The sequence below is a fragment of the Apostichopus japonicus genome, chromosome 12 (assembly GCF_037975245.1).
Source record: "Apostichopus japonicus isolate 1M-3 chromosome 12, ASM3797524v1, whole genome shotgun sequence".
Lineage (NCBI taxonomy): Eukaryota > Metazoa > Echinodermata > Holothuroidea > Aspidochirotida > Stichopodidae > Apostichopus > Apostichopus japonicus.
The window spans coordinates 9,274,566-9,292,204 of NC_092572.1; the positions used below are offsets into that span (position 1 = coordinate 9,274,566).

General features: G+C 35.9%; 1 protein-coding gene across 5 annotated transcripts in view; it reads left to right on the forward strand.

Moving 5' to 3' along the window:
* LOC139977473 (short transient receptor potential channel 7-like) overlaps positions 1–17,639 on the forward strand; it is a 162,555-nt gene that overhangs the window by 116,251 nt on the left and 28,665 nt on the right. For all 5 annotated transcript variants that reach the window (XM_071986820.1, XM_071986823.1, XM_071986824.1 and 2 more), the window contains 3 exons: positions 8,295–8,474; positions 9,431–9,546; positions 16,422–16,535. In XM_071986820.1, the coding sequence (XP_071842921.1) occupies positions 8,295–8,474; positions 9,431–9,546; positions 16,422–16,535 (410 nt within the window). The remainder of the gene's footprint in view (positions 1–8,294; positions 8,475–9,430; positions 9,547–16,421; positions 16,536–17,639) is intronic.

The window sequence follows — 17,639 nt, forward strand, 5'->3', positions numbered from 1 at the left end:
TCTTTACTGTTGAAGATCTAATGGGAATGGAAAGAAGTTATAACAATAGCAATTACAATGATCCTTTACTGTTGAAGATCTAATAGGAAAGGAAGGAATACAGAACAATAGCAATAACAATGCCTTTTTACTGTTGAAGATCTAATGGGAAAGGAAAGAAGGCATAATAATAACAATAGCAATAACAATTATTCTTTACTGTTGAAGATCTAATGGGAAAGGGAAGAAGACATAACAATAGCAATAACAATGCCTTTTTACTGTTGAAGATCTAATGGGAAAGGAAAGAAGGCATAACAATAGCAATTACAATGCTTGTTTACTGTTGAAGATCTAATAGGAAAGGAAGGAATACAGAACAATAGCAATAACAATGATTCTTTACTGTTGAAGATCTAATGGCAAAGGAAGGAATACAGAACAATAGCAATAACAATGCCTTTTTACTGTTGAAGATCTAATGGGAAAGGAAAGAAGGCATAATAATAACAATAGCAATAACAATTATTCTTTACTGTTGAAGATCTATTGGGAAAGGAAAGAAGGCATAACAATAGCAATTACAATGATTCTTTACTGTTGAAGATCTAATGGGAAAGGAAAGAAGGCATAACAATAGCAATTACAATGATCCTTTACTGTTGAAGATCTAATAGGAAAGGAAGGAATACAGAACAATAGCAATAACAATGCCCTTTTACTGTTGAAGATCTAATGGGAAAGGAAAGAAGGCATAATAATAACAATAGCAATAACAATTATTCTTTACTGTTGAAGATCTAATGGGAAAGGGAAGAAGACATAACAATAGCAATAACAATGCCTTTTTACTGTTGAAGATCTAATGGGAAAGGAAAGAAGGCATAATAATAACAATAGCAATAACAATTATTCTTTACTGTTGAAGATCTAATGGGAAAGGGAAGAAGACATAACAATAGCAATAACAATGCCTTTTTACTGTTGAAGATCTAATGGGAAAGGAAAGAAGGCATAACAATAGCAATTACAATGATTCTTTACTGTTGAAGCTCTAATGGGAAAGGGGGGAAGACATAAAAATAGCAATTACAATGCTTTTTTACTGTTGAAGATTTAATGGGAAAGGAAAGAAGGCACAACAATAGCAATAACAATGCTTGTTTACTGTTGCAGTATAATAATGGTATTGGTTTTGTGTAAAAAATTGTCGACGTCGGCGTTTTGGCTAAAATCATGTGTAGCGATTATGTTCCCCTTCCAGGGGAATCGTGATACACACCTGACGATGATCATAAAGTCACAGTCTCGATGCATGGGAACTGGGGTTGAGACCGACTCAGTCGTTAGGTTGATTGGTTGTTCGTGTCCAGGTACATTCCTGGGTGACTTTTCTTAAAAAGTATCATTATGTTCCCTTTCTAGGTGGAATCGAGACACACCCGTGACTGTGATCACACAGTCACAGTCTCGATGCAAAGGGGACTGGGGTTGAGAGCGGGTCAGTCTGTTCGTTGTTTGGTTTGTCGTGCGTGCCCAGGCTCTTTCTTAGGGGGACTTTTCTTAAACAGTATACCTTGGAAATCTGAAATGAAAGAAAATTAAACATCAATAAGAACGTTACTACGTGGTTTAAGATCCTAGCGGAATAATGAAATATAGTTACAAAAATGACAAATCACAGACATGACTTTTAAACTACACGGCATACTTTATCTCTCTAATGGAGCAGGATTTTTGCTTACCTGTTTCTCGGAGTTGTTCGACACATTTCTATTACATAAACGTACGATGATATTTGGGTCTGTGTCACAAGTCTTTCATCATATCCATTGTAATTGTCGTTACTATTTGAACTTTCGCTACAATGAAATGCGTACTAGTTTGCTAATTTAGGGTTCACTTCAAAATGATTTTAGAAAATAACTTCGTCCCATTTGGATACTTATGATAAATAATATGAAAAAAAGCCAAACGTAACCATAAACACCTTCTTAACTGTCAAAGGTAAACCCAAAATCACCTCATAACAGACTAGTGACGGGTTCAACCCCCCCCCCCCGCCATCCTCACCATACGATAAGAAAGATTAAAGCATTTTACTTCATAAATTATTTAATATTTCTCATATCGGTCGATAAAACTCTTGACAGCGAAGACGAGACTTCTAGAATAATTCATGTCATTTTTACATTCTATCATATACGTGTGAAGATTCGCACTAAAAGGTCACATTGTGTAACAGCATGACTGCATATCTAGCTCACTCCAGTGAACAAGCTGTGTGTTAACAGACCTTAAGTTAACCTCTCCTTACCCCCCTCCAACCCCCCCCCACCCAAACAGGAGCAAGTCATTGAATATTCATTGCTGGAGGTAAATATCTGTTCTTATTACCGCGCGATAAAACATTTTGTTTTATTCGTGCTTTGATATACGCAATGATCAAATTGTGTATGCTGGTTACTCGTTACCAGTGTTTACATTATAATTAAAACCCAGGGACGTCAGTGATAATTAATAGGACGGGCATATACCAATAGCTGAACAGTTTTTTCTTCTTCTAGTGTCCATCATAATTATGTAATATAAATTAATTCTTTGATAAACTTCTTTTGTCAGTGAGTTGTGTACATATGAGAACTAACTTGACTTGAAGTGAAGTGAATTGAATGGGTAGACTTATACATATATGTGTGTGTGTGTGATATAGCAAGATTAGCCTGGTAGGCTGTAATGAGTGATATAGTATATCGGTTAGCATAATTATATCGCACGAGGTATAGAAAATGATTATCGCGCGAAGAAGGAATATAGAGCAAATATAGTATGTGGGTAAATACAGTATGTGGGTAAAGGTGGGTAAAATGTGGGTAAAAATGTGGGTAAAATACAGTATGTGGGTAAAAGCAAAACTGTTATCTATCGTGTATAAGGTAGAGTGAACTGTTTGGCCATTGTGTTTTATGAGAGAGAGATTTTAGAAATCACCGATTAGTACACAATAATATCACATTTTAAAGAAAAAAATGTCTGAGGATATGTTTTTTGAATAATAAATATTTCATTGGTTATTGTCGTGAACTTCATAACAGGATATAGATTTATGGACATGCAAATAGCAAAAATAAAATATTGCACAGAATATTAGCCATGTTAAAGGTTATCTGCGTAGGCCTACATACCGCCCATTAGCCCCCATTGCAATGTTTACTCTCACTTCGTCACACCCCAGTGCACTCACAGAATCCAAACACGTGTGTCTGTATCTGACAACATAACCAGCATCCTTCCTTAAGAAAGCTCCCACTAGGCGGGAACAAGACGTATGTTCTCAGCCTGTGACACTGAGATAAATAAATAGCCTATATAAACAACATAATCTGTAAATTAAGAAAAACCTTCACATATTAATCACCTTAGGCGGTAATCTGGTAATGTAATGATGAATTTATGCATCACTGATTAGAGTACTTGCATTGTATAGCAGTAGTTCCGTAACTTCAAACACTCAACGATTTTATCACACTGTCAGTAGGGTTGTCTGAATGTAGGCCTATACTTTTGAACACTCCCATGTAAAACGTATACTAAAAGTAAAAACGTCAGCATTTGATCTAACCTGGCTATTTAATTACAGCCTAACATAGAAGTTTCTGTTTGATATTGGTGTGTGGTTGTAGATATTTAATAGACGTTCATTTTGAGAAAATTAATTGTCAGAACATTATCCAAGAAGGCCAAATTTCAACTTCCACAAATTGGTAACTTATCGTACATATAAAACCATTTTCTAAACAACCCATTCCACTCCGCACCCTTCTCCTTCTCATATGCCAGAAGGAATTGGACCCATAAAATAAGCATCACCCCCTCCCCCTCACCCCACCATTGTGATAGAAAAGTTTGCGATGAATAGACAAATCTCCCAAACATCGCCGTACACCCCCCTCCCCCCCCCAAGAATATATATATATATATATATATATATATATATATATATATATATATATATATATATATATATATATATGCAAAATTTTGGACATGCCTCGTTCTTCTTTTGTAACTGCTTTAGGGACGAAATCTGCGCATGTGCGTATTTGCACTACTTCATAATGAAGCTTCTTGAAAAAACAAAGCCAACTTATTAGGTATCAGTACATCATCCCGCAGTGCAAATAGTCTTACTCTTAGACATTACGAAATCAGATCTATCGATTTTTTCCATAATTAGATCTTTAACGCAATGTCATCGATCTAATGCACGTCTTACACTGTATGTATATCTCGTACATTATATCAGTGATTTGTTCTATATATTTTCCTGCTTTTCTATGTACTTTTCTCTGTGTAATTCTGTTTTTATTCTCTGTAGTACTAAGTTACTTGAATTATGGACTATTAAACACTGCACACAGTGCTCAATCCTCGTCCCTAGACGGTAATAGTGTCCTTGTAATCCTTCAGTTGCTTTCCAAACCTCTTGTTGACCAGTCATGTTGAACTAACAAACTAAACTGCAGGTATATGTACTTCACTATATCACCAAGTTAGATACTTAGGCAAACCTTTTAATGGGAAATGATAATCAAATAAAAGAAAAGTGCTGGTAATGTTTCTGTAGTTTATTCCAGAAGGCGAGATATTCAGCTGTACAATGATTTAAATCTCTGAAATGCTCCTTTAAGGCTACATGGATGATGATGATGATAATGATGATGTTGGCTCATCAGTATGGAACGCGAAATGGGAAAACTTATTTAGTTGTCTAAACTAAGTTTGTTGTCGTCTTAACTAAAGATGTTGCTGCTGTTTTACCATGCTGTTGCTCAAACTCACGTTGATGTCTACAATTCCGTTGTCTAAACTTTACGTCGTTGTCTAAACTTACGTTAAAACTTAGCAACGAAATAAGTTTACCCTTTTCGCGTTCCATACATCAGTGCAGGTCTGAATGTTAAATGTTCATCCATTGTTTTATAAATTCTAATTACTAAACCAAAACATGTTCTTTTAATTTCATATGAACAACATGAGCATCATTGGATTACCTTCAACACCATTTGTCTTTGCCAAATGTAACATACATTTGCAAACACGTCAATTTGGGACCATCATAGATGCTTACATTTTCTTATTGAGTTTCGTATTGCGCTTGAGGAACTGACGTAATATAGTGCACTTGTTTTGTATTCCTACTGAGGACTTGAACAAAAGAAATTCCGTGTCCCCAGACGTCATTTAAAAAAAAAATCACTAGGTCCTCAGAAGAATTCTATTGTAAAGGGGGGGGGGGTGGGGGTTGAACAATTGAAATATGTATGAGGGTCCTCAATCTGAAAGTGAAACACACATGTGTATGTGTTACACAATCTCTTTTTTTCACGAGCCTCAGTTGTTTATAGGATCATTTCTCAAAATATAATATACACGTTACAACAGGCAACAGACGCGTCCCGCATTGCAAATGTATTGGCATTGTATTTAGTATTGTAGTTTGTATACTATTACATAAGATCCACTTCATCAATGAAGAAGAGAAAAATCCAGATCAGACTATAATGGATTCAATATACCCGTACAAATTATCGTGTGTTACGTATGCGTTTACACGTTATGTCATACATTCATATGCTCATTGTGACTCTTATTTAGACTAAAACTGTAAAAAAAAAAAACACTCTTTGGAAAAAACGCAGGATTCATAATTAGACAGAGGTTTTGATCAGAGGGCATATATAGGGCAATTCGCAGGGGCTCAAACACTGGAGAAGGGGAAAGGTAAGTGGGACACCAAATATAATGTTCAAAGCAAGTGATTATCACCCGGCCAATGCGGCATATTTGAACACAATTGAGCACTGACTTGACTCCTGCCTATTGTCATCGCAAACCTGTTTCTTGATCCCTGATTGTGTAAGTCTTTGTGTGTGTATATATATATATATATATATATATATATATATATATATATCTATATATCTATATATATATATATATATATCCCGCGTGGGAGATATCATAGTATTCTTTCTTTTTTTTTGAAGACTCGAGCAAAGTCTAAACATAACATCGCAGAGCCACTACAGTATTCATGTTCTTGAAAAATTGAGCAAGTCTAAGAATGATTTTCACAGAGCCAGTGCAATATTAATGTTCTTGAGGACTTGATAAAGTCTAAAAAAAGACAGCATAGAATAGAGCCCGTAGAAGATTCATGTGCCTGATGACTTGAGTAAGTCTACAAATGACATCACAGAGCCAGTACAGTATTTATGTTCTTGACGACTTGAGCAAGTCTAGAATGACATCATAGAGCCACTATACTGTTATTGCATTTAGCTTTTCATGTATTCATATATGTGTTTTCATGTACTCTTTGCTCCTTACGTTCTATTCATTGGTAAGAGATGGAGACAAATACTACAAAAACTGATTTTTTTTAATAAACTCAGTCAATCAGTTGGGCCACATCGTATAGCAGAAAAGGTCCCAAAATACCCTCAAGTTTTGCAAGGACGTATATATCACTATGTCGCAATTATAAGAGAGCTAAATTAGATTTCATTATAAATCAAGAAAAATATTGTGCACCAAAACACAAAATTTAATTGTTTTGAAAGTTCTCCTGGTTTGTTAGGTTTACAATATATCGCCCCTGTATTTTGTTATTCTCATTCCTGTGTTTTGTCAGTGCCGTATACATTATTGCTATACCATTAAAAGTTGCAACGCTTTGCCGTGAGATTGTAAACAACAAAAATGAGATTAAAAATTAACAGATATCATGTAAACAATCAGAAGTTCCAGTATTACCGTATAAGTCACAAGTTTCCGAGCTTTATTTGGAAGGAAATTATTACATTTTTGAGTTGAACAATTTTGGTAGAAATAAGTGAAAAGTGAAATGTAAACACGGTTGATTTTTTTTTTTTTTTTTTGGTGTATGTGTGTGTTATCTTTACACACTTTTCTACTCCGTCTGTCTTTCGACATAGTTTTGTTTGCGACATTCGGATATTTCTTTTTTTTTACCATTATTATTACTCTTAATGACTTAATTACTCATAATTCATTGATTTTATAGTCCACAAGATCGGTGTTATCTTTTGACATGTTTTTGTTGGTGAATTGCATTATGGGGCGTTTATAATTCTTAAGATGGTGAAGTCAGGTGCGGTTTTTAACCGTTTCAGTGATGAGTAAAAAAAAATTCAGAAACTTACTGATTTTACCAACAAAAGCAGGTTTCAAAATGACCAATGACAACGCCGCCTTGCAGTTAGGTTTTTGATCTACCCTCTAGTATACACATCTTAACATTTTCTCCTGGCTTACACGCAGAAATGACCTAACATTGACGAGGACAAAAGACTGGAAAATTCACAAATATCAAGGCAATCAAGCATATTTGTATTATTAACATTTTCTTATCTATAGTCTGAATTGTCCAGAGGCAGACATGATGACAAAATATATTTATATATTTTTTTCCATTAATGTCTCTTTGAGTTCACCGTGATTTTGTTTCACATTGGTGGAAGAAACTTTTGCGTAGTCTGTGACGTCAGCCATTCTATTCATGGAAACATAATGTGAAACCGTCATTAATGTAATGACATAATTACACAACTTAGCCTATGTAATCAGTTAGAAAAGAACAACAAATTGGCGACATCCCCGCTATAAAGTACATACCGAGGTGACAATAGTATGAGGCATATGTCGTGGTAGTGTACAATACATACCAATGACGTGGAACGGTCACGTGGTAACATTTGAAAATAAATGTGAAAATAAAATATAAAATAAGTGATTTTATTCAATTTATTCAAAAATGCCGTGAATACGATCACGTGGACAAATACCTTCTGTAGGTACATACAGGAGTGACAATGTTGAAATAATGTGTTGAGTAAAAGACAATTGTTTTTAATTTATGCAAATTACGTGAACGAAATCACGTGAGGCTGGGTCTACGACTCAACTCCGTTTCACAAACGATTCGATGAAAATTTTATAATTGTGCGGCAGGATGGGAAGATCATAACGTTCACAGTGAGTATAAGTATGGGCACAACTTAACATAACATAGCAAGTACAGGGATGCTGACATGTTATGTCGTCCAAGGGAGACACTTCTGGAAAATCTAGGTTGCTTTTCTGTATTTTGTGATAATAGTAGAAATTAAGTTCAAACTTGAGGGCATTGTTCCAACTATATTTGAAAGTAGTAACATTTCATTACAAAATTTAAATACAAAAGTTAACTCCATGTTTTATTCCTGTTTTTTGTTTTTGGTCTCTTTCAGATGAGATGGAAATAGCGACATTACCGGTACAGGAACAGATGTTCCACTATGTATCGAATGGTAACATCACCAAACTCACATTTCTTCTCGAACAGAGGGATGAAACTGGTCTGGACATCGATCTCCAAAACTCAGATGGACTGACCCCTCTCGGAATTGCCATCAGAGAGGGTTTCCTAAGTAAGAATCTAGACTTCCATTCAACAACAAGAAAAGTAATACGTATGACGCAGATATAACCTTTCCTTCAATTCCTCACCCACAGTACTCCCTCCTTCGCCTACCATCCCACCCCCACCCCTCCCCCACCCCTTCCCCACCTTCACTTTGCGCGTTTACACAGCGATCTCGTCCAATCTCGTTCGCAGCAAAACTATGGTTTGCTAACTTTTATCAATTTAGCGAGTATAACCGTTCCAACTTCAAGGAAAGCGCAGACTTGTTTGATAAAGATATGAAAATGGAGTCTTTTCAAGGGGGGTGGAGGGAGAGGTCGAGGAGGAGAGGAAAGGAGTTCAAATTACCCAGACATACGTCATGTTGCTATCTGGCGATTGATTTCTTTCGCTTCATATGTTTTTATGTTCAATTTATAATATTTCATATCTAGAAGTGTATTGGAGAGGAAATATTTCATTCCCAAAGCACTCTCTCTCTTTGGTATTTCATGTTGAACATTTTTCAAGTTTATAAAAGAGAAGCATTAAATAACAAACTCTGATAAAAAAAAATCTAATTATTAATCTTGAAGATTTTAAAATTAGATAGTAGTATAGACAACACTGACATTGTAAAACACAAATGAAAGAAAATCAAGAATTTCAATGATATATTTTAATCAAACATTAGAAAAAGAGCAACGTGGGCCTTCTATTGATTGTGACTGTCTCCTCAGCAAAGTATATGCTTTATATGGTGTGAGAAGGTGGGGAAGGGAGTGGGGGAGATGGGGGGTGGTCACCACCAACTAAGGGCTGAATAACTCAAATGAGAGGGAAGAAACCTGAGGTCATTTGCTCGAATCCTGTTCTAGCTTAACATTACTTTGCTTTATCAAATAAAAACTTCTTAGTTTGTGATTGACAACATTTTCTTTAACATTCTTGAATCTTCCCTTTGCCAACAACTTTCATTAGTTGTAGTCTACAGGTTACTGGATCATGATGCGCGCATCGGAGACGCTTTATTACGAGCTGTCGACAGCGATTTTCAACAAGCAGTAACAGTTCTCCTCGAGTATGCCCTTGAACAGGTAACCGATATATCATGTTCCCCTCAATGATTGCTGCCAATTACAGCTGAATTTATCGCTTATGTCAATAATATTCTCTTTTTTGTTTCAAAAAGAAAAAGAAAATAGCTCTCCCCTTGCCTCAATAAAGCCTGTCTTGTAAAGACCAAAACAGGCCGCTCTTCCGCATTCGATTAAGTGCATGAGATGACGTTATCCGAGATTTTTTTTTTATAGGTTTAGAAAACAACTGGTAGCAAACAGTGCAGACTTATACTAGTCCTTTCTTGTGTTTGTAATATATAGCCTAGTTGTTGTGACTGTGCGCTTGTGCGCTTGTGTATTTATATTTAACTAAAACATTTACCTCACATGTATATAAATATATATGTATATATTATTAGAGAAAACCAGAGAAATAAGATATGACTCATAATTGACAAATAAGGAGTACGTTTTAGAAAATATATTGGAATTTTCGTCTGCAATACTTGGCAGTCGGATATATATATATATATATATATATATATATATATATATATATATATATATATATATTGCTCCCTCCTATGACTAAGAAGATTACGATGACGTCATCGCACAACGTCCTTCATATTGACTTTACCAGGGAAAACAAGAAAGGTTCTTAATATATTCGTTCATGGTGGCTAGTCTTCCATTTTGTTTTGCCGAACTATATGAGAGTGTCGTACTGACAAAACAGATGTTGTTTGTATTAAGTCAGCTCCCCTATCTAAACATAATGGTCATTTTTTTTCAACCACAGCCAATGATTTACTCTGTTGGTTAATTTGTAAGACGCAATTGTAGGTTAAATGATGAGTTTGGAATCCAACCATTTCCGAGTTGATATTTGTCACAGTAGAACAGTACAAAAAGAGGCAAAGGGTATAAATGTCTATGGCCGTGTTAGTTACTTATGACATTATTTCTTTTAGAAATGTCTATGATGACGTCACTTCCTCTGCCCAATGTTAAGTGATTATTTTTTCAACAATTAAAATAATAGACTGTGTTTCTTATTTATCTTATTTCGTCTGTTATTTGTCTTCCAGAGGTAAATTGTTTCTAATCTAGGAAGGATGAAAATGGTAAATATTGAATGGTATTCGAAATATTACATATCACGCTTGTTTGATGAAAGTTTTAATAAAACAAGGGCTCGACCGGAAAGTGTTATAAAATTGAGTCTTTATATGGTTATATGTGGAATTACAACGAGTATCCCAGCAACAATGCGCGAAAATATTAAACAAAGTTATTCAACCCAGGCATATATATATAGGCCTATATATATATATATAGGCCTATATATGCCTATCTATATGTAGCATTAATTATAAGCTCATTTTGAAATCATTCAAAATCAGTAATGACATTTAGGCACTCGATCGTATAGTCTCTTTAAGGTCACATTCGGATGTGGTTAACCATCATTCAACTTATTCTCGGAATAATTAATAAATAAAAATTTTTAAATGTGAATTATAAAGAGACCGCCGATAAACGAGACGAACCATATTAAATGAAGGCAAAAGTTAAATCATCTTGGCAAACCTGTACTGATAAAAACATCTGTTAATAATACAGCGGTTTACCTCCCCTCCCATCCTTACTTTGTGGAGTTCCCCCTTTTTCTTTGTATTCTCTGCATATATTCTTCATTCTTTGTGGTTATAGCGGAGGCGGCGAGGAAGGGAAGGGTGGTGGACATTATGCCTTAATCTATTTGGTATCTAATCAGCATTAGGTATCTGTAATTTCAATTAAGGGTATAGTAAAATGAAGAGATAAATAAGTTGATAATTGTTAGTACAACGAACTCTTTTGCAAAGTACACACTGTCAAAATGCGCCGCGGACAAGATAATTCTGTTTAAAGTAAGACATGAGATGAGGTTATAGTCGCCACCAAGAAAAAATAAAAACAATAAGATGAAAGAAAAATGAAAACAAACCAAAGACGATCTAATCGATTTAATAGGACTTCAAGCGATCTGGCTGTATCGACCAAAAAATTAATTACAGAAAGGTTAAGTTAGCAAGATATAACTTTTAACTTCACATGTTTTGTTATAGTGTAGGCCGGGAACGTGACCATCATATTTGAACTTGGGGTCGGGGGTCGGGGGTCGGTGGGTCGGGGGTCGGGCGCTGTAATGTATTGTCGTCCATGGAATGAGTCTAAGGATAGGGATGGCTCCTCATCTTTGAGAGGTTTGGTAAAATGGAAGTTTCTTATAGAATGATGCAAAGTGGTGCTATATTTTGCAACTTCTAAAACAATAATGTATCAAATTTCGGCTGTTTACTTCCTAGCGTATATACATGTTACTAATTGTTTTGCTAGTGGGGGACTGAACCCCCCCCCCCCACCCCCATTGTATTCTTGGGGGCGTGGATCGCCTTTGGTGTAAGCCTATCGCAGGTAAAATACGATTCTCAGAACCAAAAAAAAAGCCCGGCTGTGTAGAAACTAGCTTAAAGGAAAGCCTAGGGTACGGAAAAATGATATTATCACCATCTTACTAATTTTCCCCTTTTCGTCTTTTTCCTTCACTTTTCTCTGTGTTTGCGTCGGTAATATTGAGGGAGGCGGGGAGGACAGAATCCATGGAAGGACGAATTTAAATTCCTTTATCTATGTGACGGCATATGGCGTTCTGCCAATTCAATTACTGGTCATAGTTATTAAGAGATAAATGAGTGTGTATACATTTAAATACAACGAACTCTGTGAAAAGGATCGATATAGTTCATATACCATGATGTATACGAGTTCGCTTACAACTTGGGTCGTTAAAAGTAAATTACACATATATATAGGACAGCCCGTGAGATTTACAACAACCTATACTAATGCGACCCACAACAGAACCTCAACATATATAGCAATTAAGGGTAGACATGATTTGTGTAGAGCTTGAAGAGTTTTTATAGCTTCGACTTTTAATTGGATATTTGAACTTTTACAGATAGACCAAAATGTCTAACTGCCTGACCTTCTGTATATTGTCGAACGTATTTTTCTGTCATTGGGAGTCAGTACATTGTAAAGGGCAGCGACCTGTGGATTTGCTATACAATTTCACTGCGGCCCGACTGATGAATCTCGTAACCCCCCCCCCCCCCCTCACCATGGTGGATTGTGTAGATTCAATAGTTTATATTGATTCCTGCAAACTCCAAGAAATATTTGGTCTCTACCTCATTGGTAAAATCCAGTGTCGTGTGCAAACCGAGAGGTGGGGTTGGAAGGATAGGAAGGGTGGAGGGGTTGCAGAGGTTGCATTCAGTATGTGGATAATTTACATTAATGCGAAAAGAATTCGTTCACTCCTCCGGAAACAGGACGCGCTTCCATAAAGTATTACGATCCTAACTTTAAATATCAGTCGGGCAGGCGGCTGTGGGTAAGGGGGGGGGGGGGAGATTAATAATCTGTTTAAAAGATAATACGTTTCTCAAGTGTTACTAAACATACAAGTATTCATTCAACCTTCCCAGCAGATATATAGAAGGGAGTTAGGCAACGTTACAAATAACCGCCATAGATTAATACACGGTGATTAATCTCGTTCAGAATAAAGGATATAAGAGGTTATAAGAGGTAATTACAACTGCCGTGGCAGTTAATGACAATACCAAATCAAGCCTAGCTTATAACATATTGTATGTTAGGCTACGGGCTTTACCGATATAGGTAATTACAACTGCCGTGGCAGTTAATGACAATACCAAATCAAGCCTAGGTTATAACATATTGTATGTTAGGCTACGGGCTTTACCGATATAGGGTCTACTATGCTAACTGTAATAAGATCTAACGTATAGGCTGAAAAACACGTGCTGTTAGTTGTGTCTAGACAAATGAATGTGAGGCCAAACCCACCAGGGGCGTAGCGAAGGGGTTTTTGTTGGGGGGATGTGGAGAATTTGATTTGCCGACGGATCTGGAAGTGGTGACTGAAATGGGGGAGGGTTCTAAGGGGAGGGGTTGTCCCCCTCCCCTTTGGAAAAATTTTAGTTTTGAAACGTCCTTAGATGCAATCTGGTGCATATTTTAAGTCAAATTTGGCACGGAAGAAGCTCTCGTTCTCCTTTTCTCTATTCAGCTTTCCTTCTTTCTTCCCCTTCCGCTCTCTTCACCTTTTCTCCTTTTGCCGACAGACCCAAAATTTGCCGACAGCGACCAAATTATTGGGAGGGGGGTGTGACACCCCCACACCCCCCGCTCGCTACGCCCCTGAAACCCATGGTCCAATCGCAATCCAAGGGATAAGGAATAAACTTTTATTGTAAAGAAGAGAAAGACGTCAGTTAAATTTCTCATCTTTCCTTCTCCTTCTCCTTCTTCATCTTCGTACATAATATTTATAAGACCTGCAAAAAGAATGTTAACACAGCAAATCAAGAGATCCTCACAGCATGCGAAGCCAATGCTATTTTTTGTATTTTTTTTTTTATAGATATTAAATTAATTCTTATACCTTCTCATCTTATTTCAAATTTACTGTAATGATATATGATCATTGATTAATTTTCCATATAAATTTCGTGTTGATTAACATCGCCTATTTGGGCCTCTTTAATAGTAGGAAATGCGGGTAATTTATGTCGAAAACGGTAGAAAGGCAGACTTTCCTTCGTCATAAACCCATCATAGAGTGGATCTTTATTTACCATTGATAAACACTCCAACTCTATAAATGCAATAAATTATTCTGCGCGATAATTTTGTACAAAAGCTGATGTACTTTATGCTTTCACAAATCGTTCGGTATACTGTTACGATCTTTGTGCGAGATACTGTGTGAGATATTACATACACACACAAACCCATATATATATATATATATATATATATATATATATATATATATATATATATATATATATATATATATATATATATATATATATATATATATATATATAAATATATATATATATATAAATATATATATATATATAAATATATATATATATATATATATATATATATATATATATATAAATAGATAGATAGATACACGTTGCTCCTTGAATCATAGTTAAAACAAATAAACGGTATCGTTTTTCCAATAAGGTAGAAATGGAAGTGTTTCAGTGATATTGTTATAACTAATCGTGCCCTATTTGCTAGTTTTAAATAACCACTTGATTTCTTCAAAGGTGAATACTCGTGCGAGTACAAACTAAGCGCGAGTACAGGTACTCAGTCTATAGCTAGCATGGTACCGAATATGAGTACAAATCTGTGAGGGCTTGTACGAGGACAGGGTAACCAGACTTGTAGTACGAGTACAAACATCATGAATACGAGTACAAAAGTAGTATGAGTACTCGTTCGAGTACAAGACTAAGCGCGAGTACGGGTACTCAGTCTATAGCTGCAGTTGTACCGAGTATGAGTACAAATCCATGAGGACTAATAAAAGGATAGGTAACCACACTTGTAGTATGAGTACAACAGCATGAGTACGAGTACACAAGTTTTATGAGTACTAGTACGAGTACAAGACTAAGTGCGGGTACAGGTACTCAGTCTATAGCTGCTGTGGTACCTAATATGAGTACAAATCCATGAGGACTAGTACGAGAACAGGTAACCAGACTTGTAGTACGGTACAACAGCATGAGTACGAGTACACGTGTAGTATGAGTACGTGTATGAGTACAATGCTAAGCACGAGTACAAGTACTCAGTCTATAGCTAGCATGGCACCAAAGGGGTAGCTATGAGAGGGAACAACTACGTATTCGGATTCACATTAATCCTGCATATGACCAAATTTGACGTTTGGAGATTATTTCTATCAAAAGTAATGAACCTAACAATAATGGAAGTCTACATTATGGATGTATATATTGCCCCTGATATTTTAGTATTCACAGCTTAACCTAATTTGAATATAACAGTCGGGATATTTGGAGCAAGAAGATTGTTATATATTTCATACGGCTGAAAGGTATAACATTGCACGTAGTAAAAGTAAATTGAAATCGACCTCGTATGGAAAGAGATTTTGACTGTTATTATTTTCATATAGTTTGTTGAGGTTTAAGGATTTTGTGATGTTTATCTAAGAACAAGACCTAAGATAAAGTCAAATCAGTCCGACGAATTGGTTTTTTTTTTTTATGTCATACCCATGTCCTAACTCATCGTATAGAGTAGAACCCATCTGCTTGAAACTTATATTGAACATTTTTTTTACGTAATGTCAAATCCATGTGGCGAAACATTACGCACACACACACACACACACATACAATAAAAAACCCAAGAATAATAAGAAAAAACATAAACACCCCTAGATAGTGAACACCCCTAGATAGTGAACACCCCTAGATAGTGAACACCCCTAGATAGTGCTTTTTCAATCATCATATTTGTATATACTCGACCAATATTAACATAGATCTAATAAGGTTACTAGAGCAAGACTGAGTCATTGTCTTTTCACCAATCCGTGTAGCATAGTTTGGTGAAAAACTCATTAAAAATGAAAGATATTATTATAACCTCATATGAAATATCCTCGTGTAAATATGTGACTGGCAGTTTGTAAAGGTTATGTTTTTTACATGGAAAATGTCAGATAATGTCGTTACATGGTATCTAAACCACCTCGGAGGCGCTGAGAGCCAGCTTGGCCAATTCCGTCACCGAGCCCCCCAGTTCGCACAGTTTTATATATCCCATGTTCCCCGGCTACTCGATTCGACCACGGACCCCGTGGCTGTATAATCCTCTGTTTATTTTGTGAGAATTAATGGTGTAATGAATCAACTACCAAGCAGGCAATAATGTCTCTGTTTTTTATCATCATAATTGTTTTTTTTTAAATTTTTTTTAAAATAATTTGGTAGGTCCCGGAAGTGCGAGATTCAGTCCTGAAATGCCAGTGTGAGACTAATGATATGCACCCTGATGTCACACCAATAGTGAGGGCGGCACAGAAAAACAACTTTACTCTGGTTAAAGTAAGTAGCCATTATTATGCAAGATTTTGATCATTTCAATACATCATGATATACAATACAAAGATCAAAACAACGTATTCAAGAAAGTCAGTACGGTAGGGTAGGCGGTGAATGTCAAGAAACAAGGTGATACTTGAAAATCATGACTTGCCTTTTCTTTTGCTTATTTCTTTCTTCTTTCTTCGGGTAAGCAAATGTATTTTCTTTGAAAATATTTCGATGCGTCTTAGTGAAGTAACTGGAGCGAATCTTGACCGTGTGTTATTGTCACCTGTACATATCCCCCGTGAGTATGTCATGTGTGTTTCTCATAACCATGGAGATTGACAATCTAAAATGTCGGTCAGTTGCCATGGGAATTATACACTGACTATGTTGAAGAGAACTCTTTTCCCTCGAGTCTTTCAAAGTGGGATTAAAAGTTGTTTAAATTTCAGGCCAAGGGATTCATCTGGCTTGACGTTTGTATCTTTAAGAAATCATATCAACCAACCGTTCATCTCTCTTTGCACATCTGGCCTTTTCCTATCGTACGTTATACTTGAGGTGGTTATTGCGTATAGCTTACTTTTTTACAATTCATGCTATAAACAGATGCGATAATGTCACTATTACTGCAGACAAACCTAAATTTCCTTTGAAGCATAATATCCCGTTATCTTTTTTGTTTTTGTTTTCTGTAATAAAACTACTGCCTTGAAACCAAATATAGAAGACAGAATCGTCCCATGGCCAAGAGGGATGAGATAATGTCACTTACTGAATATCTCTTCGGGGAAGTGTTTGAATTTTTCAACATTCTTTGTTATTTCGAGGCATAAAATTAATCGCGTTTCTTGATATCACCTTGACTATCCTGAGAAACATCTGGCTTTATGATATGTTAAAATGGTTACAACAGTCTGTTCAAATTTGCTTCTAAAAAAGGAAGCATTTTTTTCGTCTTCTGCAGAAGTATTATTCATATGTGGCATTGTACATGTATACGTTGACTATTATAGCCACCAACCAATTTAGTGCGCTATCATGGTCTTCAATGTTTCTTGCGTTGTTTCGTATTGGGTGGTGTATAGAGTTTTTGCACGTTATATAGTGTACCGCAGT